Genomic DNA, 21,509 nt, shown 5'->3' with positions numbered 1-21,509 from the left:
AAAAGAAGGTTAACACATCTTCATTACTCAGGAAAAAAAAAAAAAGAAACACAACAATAATAACAATAGTTTACCTGTTAATCAAATTGCCTACTTTCTAGGCACTCAGAGATTTATATTTTTTTCAACAGTATACTAATTTCAAATATTCTCTGGAGGTGAATACACAGCCATGCAGAAAACCTACTTATGCCATCAGATATAGGCAAGTCTTGTGTGGACAAAATGCCAAATGGTTTTAAGAAAAGACCGTAGTCAGTATTATTCAAAATGATTTTACATGATATGGAAAAACAATCACCGTGGGCCAGCACTGTTCTTCTGACATACATAAGCACTGGCAATACTAATGCTATCTCTGTGTTTTAGAGTGCATAATTGAAAAGGTTACTTTCTGTGTGCTCTAATACCTGTGTTACTTTTTCTAAACCTCCTATACAAGATAATCTAAAGCTTGGCACCCTGTATGTCACGCAGCACATGCTGCAGGGGATGTCAGGATCCTGTGCCAAATTCTCTGTCTGATGTTGGACACAGAATCTTGCCACAAGGCATTAGCAGATACATCGCAGTGAGCACAAGCTGTGTAGAAACAACAGACTACAGCCCAGGCTACACTGAGGGTAGCTGAGCTTCCTTAAAATGTAAAAAATAATTTATAATATTTCTGGTTATTTTACCCAGCCAGCCATATCACTTTGTGTTAGTAGATTCACTCTCTACAATACATTCTTATAAAACTTTTGGCCACTCTGGAAGAAACAATAATCTCTGTCAGAGCAGTGGCATAAAATTCAGATCTGGATCTGGAGTTCAGATGTCAACTCTTGTTACCATCACATTCAAAACAGTTTCCTATTGTCTTGCCTGGCACATATAAGACATTATTACTTGGCCATGAACATGTTGCAAGGTGATTTTTAAGTACAATTAAACAGATAATACAAAGAGAGTATTAGGTTTAAAGGAAAGATGCTGTATTTCCCATGGGAGAGTCTGCTAGCTGTCTGCATAACCACAGAGTACACATTACTAAAAATATCTGAGTGGATAAGTAGTACAGCCCAAGTTACATACTAAAAGCATTAAACTCAATGGGTGATCAAGACCTGTATAAACTAAATAGAGGCATGGTTGACTCATGGCAACCTAATAATTCATCTTTCTTAACCATAAGAGAATGACAATGTGTAGAGTGATGTTTAACAATTCTTCAGTGAGGTTGTTACTTTCAAGGGCATCTGCAGCCAGTTTGGCATCCAGTTCACAGTGAAAGCTCAAAGAAGAGCAAACTGTATGAGAGAAGAAGGAAAAAAAAAAGCAACACATATACAGCTGCAGGGTAAAAAGCAAAATTCGTCCAGACAGTCCATTTATTTTAAATGTAACATCTGAAAAATAAGTATCAGCTGTTCTGTTTCACCGTTTTTCTTGCTACTGCTGGTTGAATTCTGCCTACTAATAACCACCGTGTGTTCATGAGCAGTCAGATAAAAAGAAAAAATGGAAAATAAATAGCAGTGCTTCAGGGAAATAAAAAAGAAGATAATGGACTATTACAGCGACTAGGTGGACATTTTACATGTATCAAGCACTATACCTGTAAGTTGTTGGGCTGACATTTATTTTTCTAGGTATACTGCAAGACTCAAACTTATTGGCAAGGGTTACATTATTTCCAAAAAGGCAGTAGCGAGGCATTTTTACGCCAACAACTCCAGCAAAGACAGATCCAGAATGAAGGCCAATACGCATCTTTAAGTAAAAGACAGAAAACAACATTATTAGGAAAACAGGATGGGTAAGTTCAGTTTTATAAATTCTTCCTCTATTAAAAAAACAATATAATGAGCTACTAATATACATTGATTTAGCACAGTCTCCTTAAAATATCTGTATTCTGGTCATCACTGCTCATGGAGAGGGAACTAGCTGAAGTTTATCTTGCATTGCATTTTTAGTAAGTGATCCTTCCATATCAAAATATGCTTGTGAAATGCTGGTCTCTGCGGCAGTAAATTGATCTAGCAGCATCAGCAGGAGTTACTATGGCACTTGGATACTTTTTGGGAGGAATTACAAGACATAGTGTTAGACTGCTGACAGTTCATAAATAGTACTTGCTTTGCTTGTCAGAAGACAAGACTTAGGGAATAGCAAAGACAGAATAGGCTGCAGTTCCACATGAACTCTGTTGACAAGGTCATACATACACTAAATCCCAGTCCCAGAGTACTGAACTTTCATGATTTAATTATAGATCCATTTAGGTTAGAAAATACCTCAAATATCATAAAGTACAACTAGTAACTGAGCACTGCCAAGTCCACTAAACCATATCTCTAAGGACCACATCTACATATCCTTTAAATGTGTAGATAGTGACTCCAAGGATGAAGACTCCACCACTTCTCTGGGCAGTCTGTTTCAATGCAACCCTTTGCATTAAGAATTTTTTCCTAATATCCAATTAAAACCGTCTCTGGCAAAACTTCAGGCCATTTCCTATGGTTCTGTTGCTTGTTAGCTGGGAGAAGAGACTAACTCGCAACTCATTCCATCCTTGTTTCAGGTAGCTGTGGAGAACAATAAGGTCACCCCTGAGCCTCCTTTTCTCCAGGCTAAACACTCCTAGCTTCCTCAGCTGCTCCTCATAAGCCTTGTGCTCCAGGCCCTTCACCAGCTCTATTGCCCTTCTCTGGACACACTCCATCACCTCAATGTCTTTCCTGTAGTGAGGGGCCCTAAATTGAACACAGGATTCAAGGTGCAGCCTAACCAGTGCCGAGTGGAGGGGGCAATCCCTGCCCTGGTCCTGCTGGCTACACTATTGCTGATACAGGTCAGGATGGCATTGGCCTTCTTGGCCACCTGGGCACACTGCTGGTGGGTTTTTTTGGAGGTGTGCTCTTTTTCTCATGCGCATTATACATATGTAGACATGTTTTCTTCAGAATGGCATCCTGACACAATAATGGCATGATGTCAAGAAGCTTGCATGTCTACTATATGTGCTACTGTTTTCATATCAAGAGAATATCACACCGTTATGAAGTTGCAATTTCTAATTTTGAGTGTTAAAGCAGAAAAACCTGAAACAAAAGCAAAATCCACCCACAGAGCAAAGATGGCTGAATTCCTCATTGAAAGGAAGCCATAAATATAACTACCATTGAATCTAATAGTTACTTTGACAGCATTAACACCATTATCTTATGGTAGTGGTTCAGTAACACCATTATCTTCTGGTAGTGGTTCAGTATCTGAGTATAAAACAAGAACAGCAATGGAATCATTTAAAGATGTCTGGACTACTACAATCAGAGCATGTCTTTAGTCATTCATATTCATAGATGCTACGTCAAAAGACATAGATGTCTAATTTTGAGAGAGGATTAGTCATTTCTTTAGAAAACAGAATATTCTGTGCCACTGACAAATTTCTTGCTACTGAGACAAAAACTGAGGCATGTCAGATTGTGCATACTGGCTTCACTGCATTGAAGTCTTTTGGGTTGATTTTCAGATCTCCATTTCACCTTCACCTCAACACAAAACTCACATTCATAGAAGTAAAAAAGTCATTTGATTCCCTAAATTGTCTGACTTGATGCAATGACGATGAAATTTCCTTGAGTCAAATCCCCAAAAAGCAACTAAACAAACAAAAATGCCCAGTTTAACCATATGAAGTACACCAAAATATATGACCTTGATAGGCTCTCCATGGGGAGACACCACCTCGTCTGACAGTTCCATCATCTTCAGGGCCATCAGTGCTATTTGAACAGCATGTGTTTCACTTTCTTTGTGTAAGCCTCCAGCAACACAGTAGGCATCTCCAATAGTCTCAACCTAGAACAGGCATATTTGTACCTTACTGTTAGACTGTTTGATATATATAAAAGAATAGTCTCATTTCAGTAAGAATTGTAGCTACATATTGACCAAGTCATATCTTTCCTGCAAAATTAAATAAGTCCTGGACAAATCCTTCAGTGTCATGCAAAAGGAAAAATCGCACAACTTATATTTATTGCTGGGCATAATTCTAAAATATTTTTCCTTGTTCGTCTACTGTCAGGTACCCATAGCTATATTAAACATCTGTTTACTACAGATTCACAGCATTGTCACTGAAATTAAATTTTAAAATTAACTCTCAAGTTTTGATGAGTTTCTCTCTTGGCTGCATGAACAGCTGTTTATTTTGGTTTATTGTTGTTGTTTGTTTTGTGATTTATCTTAATATGTCTTTCCTTTAAAAAAGGTTTATGGCAAAATAATTATTAGATCTCTATTATCCTCTGTCCTACTTAGTCTTAACTTCCTTTCCTGCCCCAGACCCCCACAGAAAAGCAACAATTCCGTACCTTGTAGACATCTAGCTCTCCACATTGGTAATCAAAGCGAGTATAAAGCTCATTGAGCATGGTAATAACCTGCATAGGTGAGCATTGGGAACAGATGGCAGTGAATCCAACAATGTCAGAAAAAAGCATTGTGACATTATTAAATTTCTTGGCTTGTACAACTTGTCCCTGCCACAGCTGCTGAGCAACCTCTCCCGGAAAAATTGAAAACAGAAGATCTACAGTCTTCTTCTTCTCTTCTTCAAGTGCTTGATGGGCCTGCTCAAGGGTTGCTTTTAGCTTTCCTAACCTCTTCTTCAGTCCATCCTGGGCTCTGGCCTGCTCTCCTATCAGAACAACATCTCTCAGTGCATTGTGAATGGGAATATCTGAGAGGTACAATCCACGTCCTGTAAAATCTTCTAGTCTATCCACACAAGGAGACCCCAAGAATAGAATGGCACTGGATTCAAAAATATAGATCATTTGGCCTTTAAGATCCATTACCTGAAACAGTTAAAGAAACAAGAATTCATGAAAAATATGCATGGCAATGGTCTAGAAACAAGAGGAAATACATTTTGCTGAAATGTAAGAAAGTCAAGACTGGTCCCTAGTCCTTACATTTTCATGCAGTTGCTTAAGAGAGAACACAGGGTGCTGAATCAGAGAGCCATCAAATAAGTTCACTCTTATTGAGTCTTCTGGTACAAAAGTTAGACCCCAACTTAAGGATAAACACCTAATTATGTTTGAGTATCAGTATCAGTTGTAGCTTAGGAGAAAAAGAAAAACAAAAATAATAATTTTGTGCATTTTCATCTTTTCTTAAAATGTTACTGATTAGAGTGGCCTACAAATTTCTACTAATAACTCTAGTTCATGCATCACTTCCTCTGTAAGATAAAGTGAGAAAATTTGCTTCAGTTTTATCATATGATATTCAGTACTCAGTGCAATTTAAAATTAAAATAAGAAGAGGAAGAAATGTCCCATTTTAACGATCTAAAAAAGAAAAATATTTTGTATGAAGTGTTTTTATGTCCCTTCTCTAGTCAGTTGTGTAATGTGCAAGGTGCTGCAGAGCTTAGCTGAACATTGCTTGGAAAGACCATTCTTCTAATAACACCTCTTCCTTGCTAATAGTCATTTGCATATGCAATTACATGCAAAAGCCAAGCCATGTCTACTACCCCTTGAAATTTTCTAGTGCAGAAATGGATCTGAGATGAAGTAGCTACATTTTTTAAAAGTAACAAGTATCTATATTAATAAATGAGTGAAACTTCTTTCTATCCTTCACTTAAATTCTTGGAATGTTGAGCCTGAACTGGTAACTCATCCTGGACTGCCTCAGGTGTATATAAGCTGGAATTCAGCTGGGACCAGGAATGAATAAAAATAGTCATTGAATACTCAACGTTTTTTTACTGTCCCAGGTCATTTGTAACAGACCCAGCTTCAGCAAAGATAGTAAGTAATCCCATCAGCTGAAGCTAAGTGGAACCTTTGGTGCTTGCATCTGATGAAAACATCAGAAAATAAAAAATATCAAAATACCAAAGACACCAAAGACTGGATGATGACAGGAAACATCTACTTCTTTTCCCCAAATCCCAGAGTTGTTGTTTCCAAATGATTCAGGTACACTTGGTTAAAGCTTTCCCTGACACTGTCTTTGTATTGGAGATGCCCTTTTTCTCAGCAGCATGGCATATCACTGGCTTTATCTCAATATTCCAAATTATTTAAAAAAATCAACTTAACATTAAGATTTTACTTGGTAAAAGTCCTTAAGCATAATTTTGACAGAAATTGGCTTCAGAATCTGAATAACATTTCGTACCCTAGTTAAATCATTACTATGCAGTTATATTAGATATTCAGAGGTAGAAAATTCCACCATGTTTTTTGGATATTTTAACTGCATCTGAAGAATACAAATTCCTCACAGAAGTAAGAGCAGTAAAAAGTTCTTACCATGGATGGTTTCATATCAGTATTGTCCCATCTTCTAACTCGTACAGTAAACTGCATATTCAGCATTGTCATTATTCCACTAAAAGTGCAGCTTACTTTGGGGGTAAGAATTTCAAAATATTCTTCAAAATTTGGCTTAGCTTGAAATTCTCTCCTGGTCAAAAGTCTTCTTATCCCATTTCCAACTTGAAGAACTGACATATCCTTGTCAAACATAAAATGAAATGGGAAAGTCTTACAGAACATAGAGGCAGGAATCACAAGGGAAGACTGTGGTTTACATGGAGATAAGGAAGGCTTTGCACTTTTGACTTGTATGGAGTACAGCAAATAAGGCTGATTAGCAAATTCAGTGCAGTCATTATGGAAACAAGGAGGCATGAGCATCACTTCCACCTCAGTTTCATACAAAATATGAGCTGCTGCTTTAATGATACCAGATAGAATAAGACTTGTGATTTTCTTAGGAAAGAAATAATACACATTTAAGAAGTCCTGATCTTTCTCCAGGCATAATATGGAGGCATCTTCAAGTCTGTCCTTTTTTCCTGCTTCTTGGCTGTGGCCACTCTGCTTCAGTAGGGTAGTGAAACTGTTCAAAAAGTCCTTAAGGGTTCCTCCAATAACCCCTAATATGTGCTCATCCTCTTCATAGCATATTTTAAATAGCTCTTCACCAAGAGATTCCCGTAAAGACTCCACGGGAACACCTGCATGGAATCACATTTTAGTCAGAAATGCATTTATCATTCTGAATCACAGGCTAACCTCCACACTTTCTTTATCCTAGGCCAAACCAAATAAGGAATAGCCTTCCCTCATCCATCATTGACACCTGAGGGCATTCTCATTTAGGAGTCCTGGAAACAGGGAGACAATTGGTTGTAGGTTACAAAAATCCAGGATCAGGCGTCCTTTGAAGAGGTGTTGACAAAATGAATACACGCTTTGGTAGAAGATTTAACTCAACTCCCTTAGATTGATAAAAAGGAGTAAAAGGAGAATTTTAAAAATTAACACAAGAACAAAATAGGATATGGAGATATAAGTACTGTGCCTGATACAATGCATTAAATGACTCAAGGAATATTCCAGAGCACTAAGGCAAATTGGCACAGAATGGCTCATATCTTTGCTAGTAAGTTGGTTTTAACAGGATAACTGCATGCAAAGTGACTGTTGGGAACGTTTCAATTTCCCAACTGTTACTGGGAATCATTTGGAAAAGTGCTGTCTGTCACAGACCAGCTGTGTACAAAAGACCATATTTCAGTTCCTAGAAATGTTAATTTACTATTACAGATGTAGCCAGAGTTATGTATTAAAAATTACAGCAGTTCTGTTCTGACACACTACAGTCTTTCAGAAAATGAAAAGGATCAAACAGTTTTTCATTAGCATAAAACTGTAACTTATTACTGAATGCATAATTCTTTCCAGATGTTGAATCTTAGGGGTGGATGATTCTATGACAGCTCAGTCTCAAGAAACTTGTCTTTTTAGCCCAAATTTTGATATTAGTTGCAGAGATCAAAGTTTCACAGAGATCACAGATGCTGCCTCTGTTTTGGCAGCATTACCACAACACTTACATGGAAAGAGTTATTTCTTAGTAGCAAGACTAACTTATATCGAATATATTATTTTATATATATAGCATACATAATCTATTTATCTACTATTAAACAAGTTTACATTACCTGCTGCATTAGCATGATCACTGATTATTTTTTCAAAATCTTCACTATCCCCAGTTATTCTGTAAAGATCATAAAAAGGCAAATAAAATCCCTAAAAAATTTAAGATAAGCATGGTAAAAATAGTAAGTACAGAAGTTACCTACCTTGTGTTTAATGTGTACAGACCAAGTTTTGCTGATCCAATAGGAAGTTTTTAACTAATTAAAAATGGGGTCTTGGTAGGATCTTAGATTATACTTCGCATTTCTGGTAAATTAAAGTTTTGGTGGTCTGAGCTCAAATTATGGATTGAGGCCACATTCTCTTGCCTGTCATTGCAATGGTCCTGTTTTTTATTTGGTTTGTGTTTTTTTCTTGAAGCCATAACTATATTCCATAACATGTTGTATAATACAATTGGAATTTATATTCAAGCATTTCTTGGAATTACATTGCATTAAATTCAAAAGAGGTGAGATGAATTTCTGCTTTGAGAGCAAATGCCAATAACAACTATGAATTTCAAAATTATTTTTTTTTAACTGATAGTAATCCAGATTTTTGACACAAAACTGCAGCCCTCTGAGTTCTCTGAGGACAATAAATGCCAACCTGTTTGTTGAATGTTTGACTAAAAATTATGAGAAGGACATGTAGCTTAAATTAACTTCCATATAACAATAAATTGCTGATGCATGCTTTCTGAATTTCTTCACTTGAAATACAATAGATATGCAAAAGCAATACAGACCTTTAGATTTGTTTTACATTTGCATTATTACTTCATTCAGAATATTATAGTAATTTCTTATTTTAAACTAATACTCCAGGAAGAAACACATAATTAAAGATAGGGAAAACATTCATAGCAATAAGCCAGTCAGCAATTGCAATGTACATCTTTGGTTCAGTCAATGTATGTAAAGTGCTTTAAAAATATCAAGTATAATTTAAAAAAAGATACATTGCAATTATCTATTCTTATCATGGTGATCAACAGTGTAGTTTCCAACTTCATTATTTTTGTTCACTTGAAAAGGAGATTTAACTTGAGAGGCTTATTTTTTCACATGCATTCAATAAATTGAATCCTCAGTGTATCATGAGATGCTAATAAATTCTCATTCCCTACAAGGCTCAAATGATTAATATTGGATTAGTACTAAGGAGTGCTTAAAATCAAACTGAGTTCCTCAGAAACAGAAACCAGAAGCCAAGTGAGCTTAGGAAAACGTATGTCAGTATCTGGAGCATATGATTTTTCACTGTATCAGAAGCCAAATTCTTTTGTATAATACTAATTGTTTGTATTTTAAACTCTTTCCTTGGGATCTTAGAAACACTGGGCTAGATCCATACACAACCATATCTATCTTTCCATCTCTGCCCAAGCAGTCTCTGAATTCCTCCAAAACACTTGCTCATTTTAAACAAAGTCCTTGCCTGTTTCCCTGTACAAATGGCTAAATTTGCCCATTAAGTCAACTTTCTGAATGATATAAATATTTGTGAATATTTTAAAATAAACTACATCATTACTAAGTTACATTACATGAAATGTTACACACCAATTTGACAAGATAATTGAAAACAGATTCCAGAAGTCCTGATTCCCAGTCACCATGCCAGTCCTTATGAACTGTTTGAAAAATGTTTTTGCAGTGAAGTTAGTTACAAGCTCATCACACATACATACCTGGTGTCTTTTATTCTGTGTTTTGCAAGTGTTCTCTGAAGTGCAAGATTTAGCCTTTCAAACTGGGGGAAAAAATATGTATGTTGATTAAAATGTCATTGCTGAAAATTTAATCATAAAAATAACATTTTTATACAGAAAGGAATTACTTTGCTGTCCTTGGGATTAACATCTTTATTTAAGATGCTACTGCTGTTAGAAACAGCATATCATTTCTGTGTTTGGGATTTCCTTTATGTTGATGTCTTAAGCTCCAGTACCACTGTAATTAGGCCTCTAAGCTCATATGCCGCAGTGGTTGTGTATTTAAATACAGCGATATCCTTTACCTCCAGATTTCAGGTGGCAATAAAGAGTGCTGCTAAGAAATAACTATAAACACAATTTTCTAATATTACACACCCCCTTGTAAAACCCCACAGCACCATGGATTCAAAATGTAGAAAACAAGCAAAAACCATTTATGGAAACCCGAGGCCAGGAAGATGCTTAGGTCTTGACCCCTGATCAGCATGAGAACAGACTACTGTACTTGGACAAAGTTCCAATGAATATGATTTGATCATAATATCTTTGACTTTGCCAAGCTTTGGTCGCAGATGATAAACTAGCCTATCATGATTATATAATAGGCAGCTGCATACATGTACACCACTTTTTAAAGAGCAAAAATATCAGTTACTTCGTTAAAAATCCTACCAACTATATACTGGAAAAGCAAAACAGCAATCACGACACCACAGAAATGGTGCTTTGCCAGTTCATTCATTTTTGGATTAAAAGTATTCTCCTCTATAAATTTAAAGATCAGCTGAAAGGTTTAAAGGGATGGATTTTGTCTACGTAAATACAGCAGAGGTAAAAACTGGTTTATCAAAAATGGATTATCTAGAGGTTTAGTGAATGGGTAATAGATAAAGAGCTACATAACCAGATCTGCAAATAGACTTAACAAAACTCCAGCACTTTAAGTAAGGTACACTGAATGTCCAAGTAATGAATTGTAATTAAATGAGTGTACAAAACTGTCCATTTGCCATTTGTAGTCCCAGTATACATCAGTCAGTTCCTTCAAACTTTCCACAGAATTTTAGCCAAGGCCAAGTGTTGAATGTTGTGGAGTTGCATTTTTCATGTTCTTTTTACAGAGACAAACCATGGTATTCATCTCCACTCAGGCAAGACTGCACTGTACCTGTTTTCATTTAAGTTGAGCAGAGACATAAGAATATCTTTGTGGTAAACACAAATGATAATGTTTTTAAAAATAGAATGACAGGAGGTTAGCATCATAGCAGATGGAAACAGCTATTTTAATTTTTTTGTGATAATGACTAATACACTTAGCAGTATGGATTCAGTTAGGTGAATTGATGACATGACCCTATAATTTACATAATTAGGTAACAAGACAGAGTTTCTATAATTGTATCTCTATGTTAAAAAAGTGCTACAGATACAGATAGATTTAAAAGGAACAATTACAAAGATTAGTGGAAGATTGCAAATACACGGCAAAAATATAGAGAAATACAGTGGAAGGAATGGTATGCACGAAAGAGATTGTGGAAAAATTATATCCAAAAGGAATGGAAGTGAGGATCTAAACTATGGAGAACTACATAAGAACACAAACTTTGAAATCAAAACAACTTTCTGTAGGCTTACATCTAAAGGCAGGCATAGAATGCTTTTTTAACATCTATAATTAAATGCTATTAAAGTTTTATTATTATGCAGTATCTATTTACCTCAGGAAAGATTAGTTTGCAGATGCTTTCAGTTAGTGTGTGCAGGTACACTCTACTTCGGCTTGTTTTCCTTTGTGGAAGGTTTCCTTGACCATCTTTTTCATGGACTTCTTTGCAGATGGGCAGTGCTGCTCTAGAACTGTTTTCTGTGCAATCCTTGTCATGTTCCTCAGTAATGTGACCTTGATTCAGTAAGGAGAAAGGACATTCCCCTGTGATCTTCAAGTCTTTCAGTTTTGTACAGAACATACTGTACGAAGTCTCTCTCTTGAGATTAAGAGTACTTGGCTTTGTGTTTAATAGTTCTCTTTTGTTTACTAGCAAGACCAGAGGATGCCAGAACAGTAAGTTGATAAAGTAACCACTGTGGAAGGTTATTGGTAGCTATAAATCATCACAGGAAAAAATGTGTGCCCCTACAAAACAAAAAAAAAAAAAAAAAGAAAAAAAATTAAAACCATTTATTTTCCCTTTTAAATTCCCATGACATGCCAGTTTTATCATAAGTACATTAAAATAATGGCTTTTTGAGGACCTTGTTCAGCAAAGCACTTAATCTCATGCGCCCTTTCAAGCATGTAACCCCTACTGACTTTAGTGCTTCAGGTAACTAAAGTTGCATGCACAGTTAAGTTCTTGGATGAATGGGGACTGGAGTGATTAAGGCAGAGGACTTGTTTGATCTGATATATTTTTGGTCACATAGATGGATGAAGTTTCTGAAAGAGCAGAATTCTAATGAGAAAACCTTTTTAATTCTTCATAAGCAGCTATTAAAAACTACCTGATACAGTGCAATGAAACTCATTTGTTATGGATACTTAAACCTAAATTTACTTGATGCCTAAGATATCCTTTTTGTAATAGAGAAACATGACTAAAGTTAGTATGTGCACTTCAACAGTAAACCATCCAGAGTCAAAGGTTAGCATCTCTTGTAAAAACAACTGACTAGTGACAACTAACACCATGGGAATTTGACCACATAACAGAAGTTGCTCAGAAACTTCAAAGGTTTTTTATGTTTTTAAAGGTGATAACTTTTGAACAGCATATTAAAAAAAAGGCCACACTTTTCATTTTAATAATGGTTCCCTGTTTGTTACGGGGCCAAAGGCCAACTAGAACTTAATCTGGCTACTGCTGTAAAAGACAACAAAAATATTTTTACAAATATTTCAGTAACAAAAGGAGGGCTAAGGAGAACCTCCATCTTTTATTGGAGGCAGGAGAAAACATAGTGACAAAGGATGAGAAAAAGGCTGAGGTACTTTGCTTTCTTTGCCTCAGTCTTTAATAACAAGAGCAGTTGTCCTCAGGGTACTAAGGCCCTGTGCTGGAAGACAGAGAGAAGAATGATGCACCCATGATCCAGGAGAAAAAGATCAGTGACCTGCTACATGATTTAGTACCCTTGGGTGGATCCCATCAGGCCCCATGGACTTGTGTGTGTCTAAGAGAACTGGCAGAAGAGCTCACCAAGCCATTTTCCATAATTTACCAGCAGCCCTGGCTAATTGGGGAGGTCCCAGTTAACGAGACATTAGCTAAAGTAATGTCCATCCACAAGAAGAGTCAGAATGAGGATGCAGCCTGTCAGCCTGACCTCAGTGCCAGGGAAGGTCATGGAGCAGGTCATCCTGAATGCCATTACACAGTACATGCAGGAAAACCAGGGGATCATGCCCAGCCAGCATGGGTTAATGAAAGGAAAGACCTGTCTGAAAAACCTGATCTCCTTCTATGACAAGGTGACCCACTTGGTAGATGAGGGAAAGGATGAAGCCTACCCTACTCAAATAAAGACTTTGACACCATTTCCCACAACATTCTCCTGGAGAAACTGGTTGCTCATGGCTTGAACAAGCACACTCTTTCCCAGGCAAAGAACTGGCTGGATGTCTGGGCCCAGAGTGATAGTACATAGAGTTAAAGCCAGTTGGCAGGTCAGTAGTGGGGTTCCCCAGGGCTCAGAATTGAGGACAGTCCTTTTAATGTCTTTATCAATGTCCAGGGCTCAGAATTGAGGACAGTCCTTTTAATGTCTTTATCAATGTCCTGGATGAGGAGATGGAGCACACCCTCAGTCAGTTTGTAGGCAGCATCAAGTTGGGCAGGAGCATTGATCTGCTGAAGGGCAGGAAGGCTCTGCAGGGGGATCTGAACAGGATGTATCTATGTGATGAGGGCAGTGGTATATGAGTTTCAACAAGGCCAAGTGCTGGGTCTTGCCCTTGGGTCATAGCAACCCCATGCAGTGCTACAGGCTAGGGGCAGAGTTGCTGGAAAATTGCACAGTGGAAAAAGACCTGGAGCTGCTGGTCGACAGCAGCTGAACATGAGCCACCAATGGGTCCTGGCCTTTATCAGTAATAGTGTGGCCAGCAGGACCAGGGCAGTGATTGTTCCCCTGTACTCAGCTCAAGTCCTGTGTCCAATTTCGGGCCCTTCAGTTCAAGAAAGACATTGAGGTGATGGAGTGTGTCCAGAGAAGGGCAATGAGGCTGGTGAAGGGTCTGGAGCACAAGTCTTATTAGGGACAGCTTGAAAGAGCTGGGGGTGTTTAGCCTGGAGAAAAGGAGGCTCAGAGGTGACCTTACTGTTTCTCTACAATGACCTGAAAGGAGGTGTAGTGAGGTGAGGGTTACCAAGTGATAGGACAAGAACTGGTCTCAATTTTTGCCTGGGGAGGTTTAGACTGGATATTAAGAAACATTTCTTCACAGAAAGAGTGTTCAGAATAGGCTGCCCAGGGAAATGGAAATACTTGGAGGTATTTAAAAGATGTGTCGGTGTGGTGCTACGAGACATGCTTTAATGATAAAGATGGAAGTACTGGATTAATGGTTAGAGTCAATGATTTTAGAGGTCTTTCCAACCTAAACAATACTACGATTTATTTCTGTTAGACAATCTGAAAAATGTTCTTTCATTCATTTTCTATTGACTGTATCTCATTGAATCAGATCCTTTCATCCTCGTATAATAATACTCTATAGAGATAATCCTCAAGAGGTTTTGGTGACTGTGGAAGCAGCTAAGTATTACATTTTTCTCTCTGGAGATACAGGACAATAACTATGTCTTTCAAAGGCACTATGGCTTTAATAAGCATGTGCACCAAACCGCTTGTTTCTGCCCCAAGACACCCAAAGGGCTTTTAGGGTCACACAGCAACTGTATCAGGGTTAAAAATAACTAATTCTCTGATACAGGTTATCAGCAGAACAGCTGGAATGAATGGCACAGCAGTGGAGTGCTGCAGACCCAGCACAAGTGTTGTGGATAAAAGGAGAAACAGGCAGAAACTACTTTCATTGAATCTGCTGGAAAAAAAAAAAATTTGGCAGAAAAAGCCCTTTTAAAATATGCTATAATACCAATGTTGTCAGGCCAGCTTCTAGGGGACATCTATCAAAATTAAAGTATTATTTTAAGAATCAGTAAACACAATGCTAAGAACAAGAGGCTGAAGAATGTTTATATAACGTTCTATATTTCTGATTTCAGTTTTTACTTAGAAACTCATTTGTTTCTGCTGCATGGACATCAGTAATGCTTCATTTTTATTGCTGAATACTACTGTGTAGCAAAAAAGGCAGTGAAAAATTTAAAGCAAGAACCAGACTCCTAATACATAACTATCCATAATACTTTATACTATAAGCATTGTTATATATATATCTGTAAGAGTATTTTTATTCAGAAGGCACTATATACACATATTACTATACTATGAAAGAAAAGCAAAGAAGAACTATTTTTTTCTGTGGTTGGACTGATCTGTGTATTGAAATCAACATAAACATATACATGAACCATTGTCAAAGGCTAAAAAAACTTATGGCTTTGATGGACATGTTTTGCTGGATTTGGGCCGTAAATTTCTAGATAAATCTTGAATTTATAACATAACTGCTAAAACATTTTAAGTCTTTGATAATAGAGATTCCAGTTCAAAACCATTATCAATTTAATAGTATAACAATTTTCAAGCAGTGATCAATTCAAAACTCCTCCTGATCTCTGAACGACAAAATCCCCTGAATCACATCTTTAAATAAACGAAGTGGAAAGCATAATTCCATGACACTTCAGAGGATTAAAACACTGAAAAAACTCTATGCATAGTCTAGGTCTTTATTAAAACATCAAGCTTGCATCTGGTATCCTAAGTGCATCTTGCACTTAATGTAACTAATATTCGGCAAAAAAGTCTGTTGTGCTACATGAAAATTGGTCTCACTCAGATGGTAATTAGAAAGTGGTGTTAAAGGTTTAATAGGAGAAGATAATGAATCCCCAGTGTAGAGGTTATAGAAGGAATTTCAGTATAATGGACCATAAAAAGGTATGAGAAAGATGATAGTGCCATCACAGGCTAAGTCAAACATCTAGAGATGTGTTACAGGAATGAGGAACACAAGCTCTCACGTTTTTCCCAATGTTTAAAGGCATATTCTGACCATAACCAAAGGAAAAAAAAAATCCAAAAAAAAACACATGAGAAAATTTTCTGATTTTAATTCTTCTTCAAACATGCTTTGAGAGAGCTCATCCCAGGGGAGCAGCAGTGTTTAATGTGAATTCTCCATCTCTGCCATATTAATTGATGTCAGTTACCTTGGGAAACAAATTGAAAATTAAAATTAAATAATCTGCTATGAGATCAAACTACAAGCAACAAATTTATTCAGTGTCTGACTGAATACAACATGGCACTGTGCCACTCAGAAAAATGAAGATGACTTCACATAGCATAGTCATAGCTGCAGAATAACTTAACAGTGCTCAAAATGCTTTGTGCAAACATTTCATCGTATATTTACATCTATACTTGTCTTACAGTCAAAATGCCTTCCTGCATGTTTATTTGTACTAGTTGCTTCTGAATATTTCCTCTGTTAAAACCTTCCTTGAGAGTGTCACAAAATACAGTTCAATGAATCAATCATACAGTAAAACACCCTAAATAGTAACACAACCATTTATCATAATTAAGCAATACCACTTTTCAACAGTAGCTAAAAGTGGTTTATACTCTTAGTTTATGGACACGGCACAAAAATTAGAAGCGACATTAAATACTTTTCTCGTACAACAAGCAGAGTATGGTATAATGATATAATGTCACTTTTTTATTTTCAATCATATATCAGGTGAACTGCTACATGTTGAGCAATTAAAAAAAAATTAGTTTGTTTTGCACCACTCAGAAGACATAGTTGACTGAATCTAACTTTCTCCAGTGCGAGAGTGATTGCAGCACTTGCAGAAGCTCACTGAGGTGTGGAAGCCATTGCTGCCACAGAAGCAGCTGTTAACTTGTCTTTCCTTTACATAAGGCAGAGGCTTGCTATTCCCTTTCAGCTCTGATCTCTGAACCAGCTCTAATTTCTGAATCAGAGATTCAGAAATCACTGCTTTTTGACCCTTGCCAGTCAGTGTGCCTCCGCAAAGAGCAAGACAGGTTAGAACTCATTACCCACCTTATCAGCAGCAGATCGTTGCAGCTTCAGCTGTTGTGCCTATCAGCAAACACAGGAAAAATATCTAAATCTTATAATTTTGTCTTATTAATCTGAAGTGTTGTGTGTAGCAACAGAATCAAAGCCCTGGTGATTGGTCTGTTTCAAAGGACTTAAAGGAGGCTTCTAAAATACTCAGAGAAAATTTCTCAAATCTGCATCAGTATATAAGTTAATATTTTAAGAAGTCAAAGTTAGTATTTAATAGTTTTATTAAATCCTGGCTGCTTCCTTTGTTGTTAACTTGATCATGTTCAGGGTGCGCACACCTTCAAAGCATTACTTTGTTTGGGTATTGCTCCTTTGGAGAGCACAAGATGTAAGTAACTGAAGGAGGTAGGTAAATCTTCTTACAAATTTTTAAGTGGTAGTGAGTCATACCTAATAGAAAACTGCCTATTAAGGTCATTGTGAGACACACGTTTCTGCTGCTTTAAAATATTAGCGTTTGTGTAATAACACAGAACCCTATACCTTAATATTGAAACCAGTGTTCTTGAAGACAGGGCAAAACACTAGTTTTAAAGTATCACTGAATTTCTTATACTGATTTTGCGACTGACTCATTTCCCTGTAATGGTCTGAAGCAAATCCTTAGATCCAACTACACCCCTGGGAGAAGCCCAGACTCCAGATGTGAAAGTTATATTGCAGCCACATCTCTGGTTTCAATTAAAGGCACAGGAGGAACCTTAATTACTACACCCATGTTTTGGCATGTAGCTAAAGGAAGGACTGATTCCCAAATGTTGCTGATAAAATACATATTTGCCATTTTAAGTATCACATTAAGTACTTTGGTAGGGTAAATATTTTCCTATGCTGGGACCAAATAACAGGGAGGCATGCTGAGAAGACAGCGTGGGAAAAATATTCTCTTCCTGTGAGTCAAAACCTATCTGTGAAAACACTCCATAGCGAGCCCAGCAGGAGCCTCACAGCACCTGATCCTCTGCTTCCTCTGTCACGCTCTCAGGCAGAAGTAGCAGCCCTTGGCTGTGGCACATCTGTGCACCCTCACCCTTTGTCCAAAGCATGGCTTGTACCATAAGCTAAGCAACTTCCTTAGATGGAGATACTACCCCTGAAAACCCCAGACTCCTTATGCTGCAGGAGCTCTTGAGCCTGACTGCTCATGGTCATTTTTCTTGAGGCAGAGCTAAAGATACCTCACAAACACTAGAAACAAACACAAAGCACTATTTGATTTTTGTGTTTGGTTTGGGGATTTTTTTTTGAGAAATCCTGATATTGAACTGACATAACTGATGGGACCTCGAGTGACCCAGGTGCCCAGGTAAGGGAAAAAAAGGAAGGTAATTGAAATAGAGGAAGTGCTGCAGCGAGGACAAGCAAAACCAAAACCAATCTAAAGCATCTGGAAATCACTCTCATACTTTAAAAGAATATATTTCTAAATATAGGATTAATCTGCATTTGCAGTCCCTGAAATTAAAATACTTTCACAAAATTTATAATAGAAAAGCCTAAGAAAATTAAGTTTATGTCTTCAGAACTTTTTCTTTCCAAGAATTAAAACTTGTCCTGAGGACATGCAGTGTTCTTGACAGGCAGCAGCAGTTAAATGTAAAGATCAAAGTCTTGCCGATAGCCAATGGGATCTAAATTAGAATCTACAAAAGGGGAAGAAGCACTGTGGGTCTAGAATGTGAAGTAATGGTTAGTAGTTGTGCTTACTGATTCCTTCCAAGTACCTACTCGCTCGATTTCAAATTTAAAAATGTATAGAATTTTACTCATTTAACTGGACCTTTACCTTCAAATGTCTGCAAAATCTGATTTTTATTTATTTCATAGATCAAAAAATGCTTTTTGGGAGCAAATTAAACACAAAATAATTGTAATTATTTTGTGTTCAAAGTAAACTGAGCTCCTGCAAGTGCTGCAAAAAGATAACTTTTTATCTCATATAATTAGTGAAATCTTTAGCTAGCATTCAGGGCTTAGCCAGGATTGCTGCATCTTCTGTAATAAATTAAACAATAAACTGCTTAAAAATTCCAAATTTCTAATGCATGAAGTAGCTGCTCACTTGAGAGCCACGGTCTGGATTAACTGCAAAGCATATTTAGAGATGATAGAAAAACTCTCCTATTTCTTCAAAGACGCTTATGCACATACTGATCTAACTGACGTTGATGTGGGTGACTGTTTACACAACTAGCACATAGGTTTGCATAAACACCATTATTGTTATTATTTTCCCAAATATATTGGAGCATTGTAGAGCAATCTAAAACATTGATTGTAGTGTCTAATGACAGTGCATGTGGTTAAATATTCCCTTTGTGTTCACGGCTTTAAATTATAATGAACAGCGAGTTTTATAAATAACAGTACTAGTAGTATTATATATAAAAGTACTAAAAGTTTCCTTGAACTCTATAGATCTTAAAGAACTGTCTGAAAACTAGGTCTGTAGAAAGTAAAGTGTTTCATTAGCAAATTTCAATTGCAGAGTTTTCTGCCTGGGTATTTGCCACCTGTCACTTCTGTTTACAATGTCTAAAAAATCATTTTCACACGGAAAATCACTGACAACTACCTTTCATATTTATTCATAGGCACTCATGCCAACTCCCATTGAAGTCAACAGCAGGTTTCTGGATATAGCAGGAATAGGATTAAAACCTAACAGGTCTGTGACTGCTGTCACTGAAATACTGGTTTGCATGTTTTCTTATTTTTGAACCAAAATATGACCTTGGCTTTTTTAATTTTGAGTTTTTGCAGCTAGGTATGCAGATATGATGGCGATCACAGAACTGAGGTCATTTGAGAGTCTAGAAAGGTTAAAATCCATACATGGGAAGGTAATAACAAGAACTTGTAATTAGTGAAAATGGTTATCCTGCAGCAGCAAGTTCATGCCCTCGTAAGTTTTCTGAAAAAATATATTGATTGAAGATCTGTATTCAACCAGAATAGATGGCTGAAAGGGGTGTTTTCACAGACATCATGCAGCTACTGATTCTGCTTTAGGTAGATCCCATGGAAAACAAAAAACAAAAAACAAAAAACAAAAAACAAAAAACAAAACAAACAAACAAAAAAAAAACGTTCTGAAGAAGCAGAGAAATTAGCTACTTTCCCAGTTGTTCTCTTCCATCATATTTGCAGGGCAGGACCAGAAGGTGCCTTCCTTTTTGATTAAATGCCTACAGATGGTTTCTGCTACAAAACAGGTTTAAAATTAATTGAAATTGCTGATTTAGCCATGTGCACTGTAAATTAATACCTTCCTTTTTTATTTTACTGATTGGCCTGTCATTTTCCACACAATGGTACAGGCAGATACAGTTATTCATAGCCCACCTCTTTAAAAATCTGCTCTTTTGAAAAAGATTTGAGTGCACAAAAGCACTGGATCTTACTTTTGAAAAGCACATTTTCAAAGGTTATCAGCACATTCTGTGAGATTGATGATGCTCTAGAAATACATTACAATACCAATTCGAGTATATTGTTTAGTTGCCTCCTAATTCTCTTCTGGAAAATACAGCAGATAAGCATTTAAAACAGAGAAGGATAGGTGAACACGTGAATTTACATTTACTTTAAAAACGCAGGCTTCTTTTTGCACTAAAATGATGAAGCAAAGATGAGAGATTTTATGAAATACTGAGCTTACACATGCGGTATTAAGAGAAATTAATCTTGTTAATTAATCACAACAAATACGCACTCAATGACTAACATTAGCCTGCTGTTAGTGTATACCATTTGTGTAACAAAACTAAAAATTCAATAAATCAAGGGGCAGATTTTGGCTTCCTGTCGAACGTTCAGTCTGTGATGCTTGTTATTGTCTCCCGTGCAATTGACGAAGTTATCACAGCTACTGATCTTTCAAATCCTTCCGTTCCATTTATTCTGCTCTTCTCTTAAGCATTTGAAAGAAATCAAATTGCAGAGTGTTTTTCAGATTACTTTTCCAGAGGAAAAAGTCAGCACATGCAAATGACAGCAGGAGGGCGAAGGAATGCAAAATTAACCAGAGGTAACTGCCATGTTCACCACTTACACTGTAATAACTTCCCCTTAGCTTTGGTGGCACTTTGATATAAAGAGTGAGGTGAAAATGTGGCCCTGTGGAAAAGCAACCTTAAAATATTTATGAGAGATCCAGCTTTGACATATCTATTTAAAACCAAAAGGAATGTATTGGACAGACTGTAGGTTATTCAGATCTAGAAATGTGAGATCCTTTATAAAGAAACTTCTTAAGTCATTATTGAAATGTAGCTTCTTGCTTTAATAACATAAGCAGTGAAAATCAGAGGATCACTGAGGTATCGATCATGACACAAAGGAAAATAAATGACAGATAATGCTACTTTTCCAAACCTTCAATAGTGCTAAACAGCAAAGAAAAGATACATCCTTATAGCTAAAAAATATCAAATAGTCGAAGCCTTGTTCAGTGCTGCTCCCCCATTTAGATGCATTTGGAAAGATTTAGGATGTTTCAAATCATACATTATACTGACTCAAGTGTATT

General features: G+C 36.8%; 1 protein-coding gene across 1 annotated transcript in view; it reads right to left on the bottom strand.

The window, feature by feature from the left end:
• Positions 1-21,509, bottom strand: part of GUCY1A1 (guanylate cyclase 1 soluble subunit alpha 1) — a 34,074-nt gene that overhangs the window by 1,623 nt on the left and 10,942 nt on the right. The window contains exons 2-8 of the mRNA XM_027899420.1: positions 11,460-11,875; positions 9,709-9,770; positions 8,033-8,091; positions 6,333-7,042; positions 4,374-4,859; positions 3,712-3,855; positions 1,601-1,755 (exon numbers count right to left, since the gene is read on the bottom strand). Of these exons, the coding sequence (XP_027755221.1) occupies positions 1,601-1,755; positions 3,712-3,855; positions 4,374-4,859; positions 6,333-7,042; positions 8,033-8,091; positions 9,709-9,770; positions 11,460-11,708 (1,865 nt within the window). The 5' untranslated portion in view covers positions 11,709-11,875. The remainder of the gene's footprint in view (positions 1-1,600; positions 1,756-3,711; positions 3,856-4,373; positions 4,860-6,332; positions 7,043-8,032; positions 8,092-9,708; positions 9,771-11,459; positions 11,876-21,509) is intronic.

This window comes from Empidonax traillii, unplaced genomic scaffold (genome assembly GCF_003031625.1).
Source record: "Empidonax traillii isolate 1590-97213 ecotype Southwest subspecies unplaced genomic scaffold, ASM303162v1 scaffold666:size787383, whole genome shotgun sequence".
In the NCBI taxonomy this organism is placed as follows: Eukaryota; Metazoa; Chordata; class Aves; order Passeriformes; family Tyrannidae; genus Empidonax; species Empidonax traillii.
This window is presented reverse-complemented; position numbering and strand designations above follow the sequence as displayed.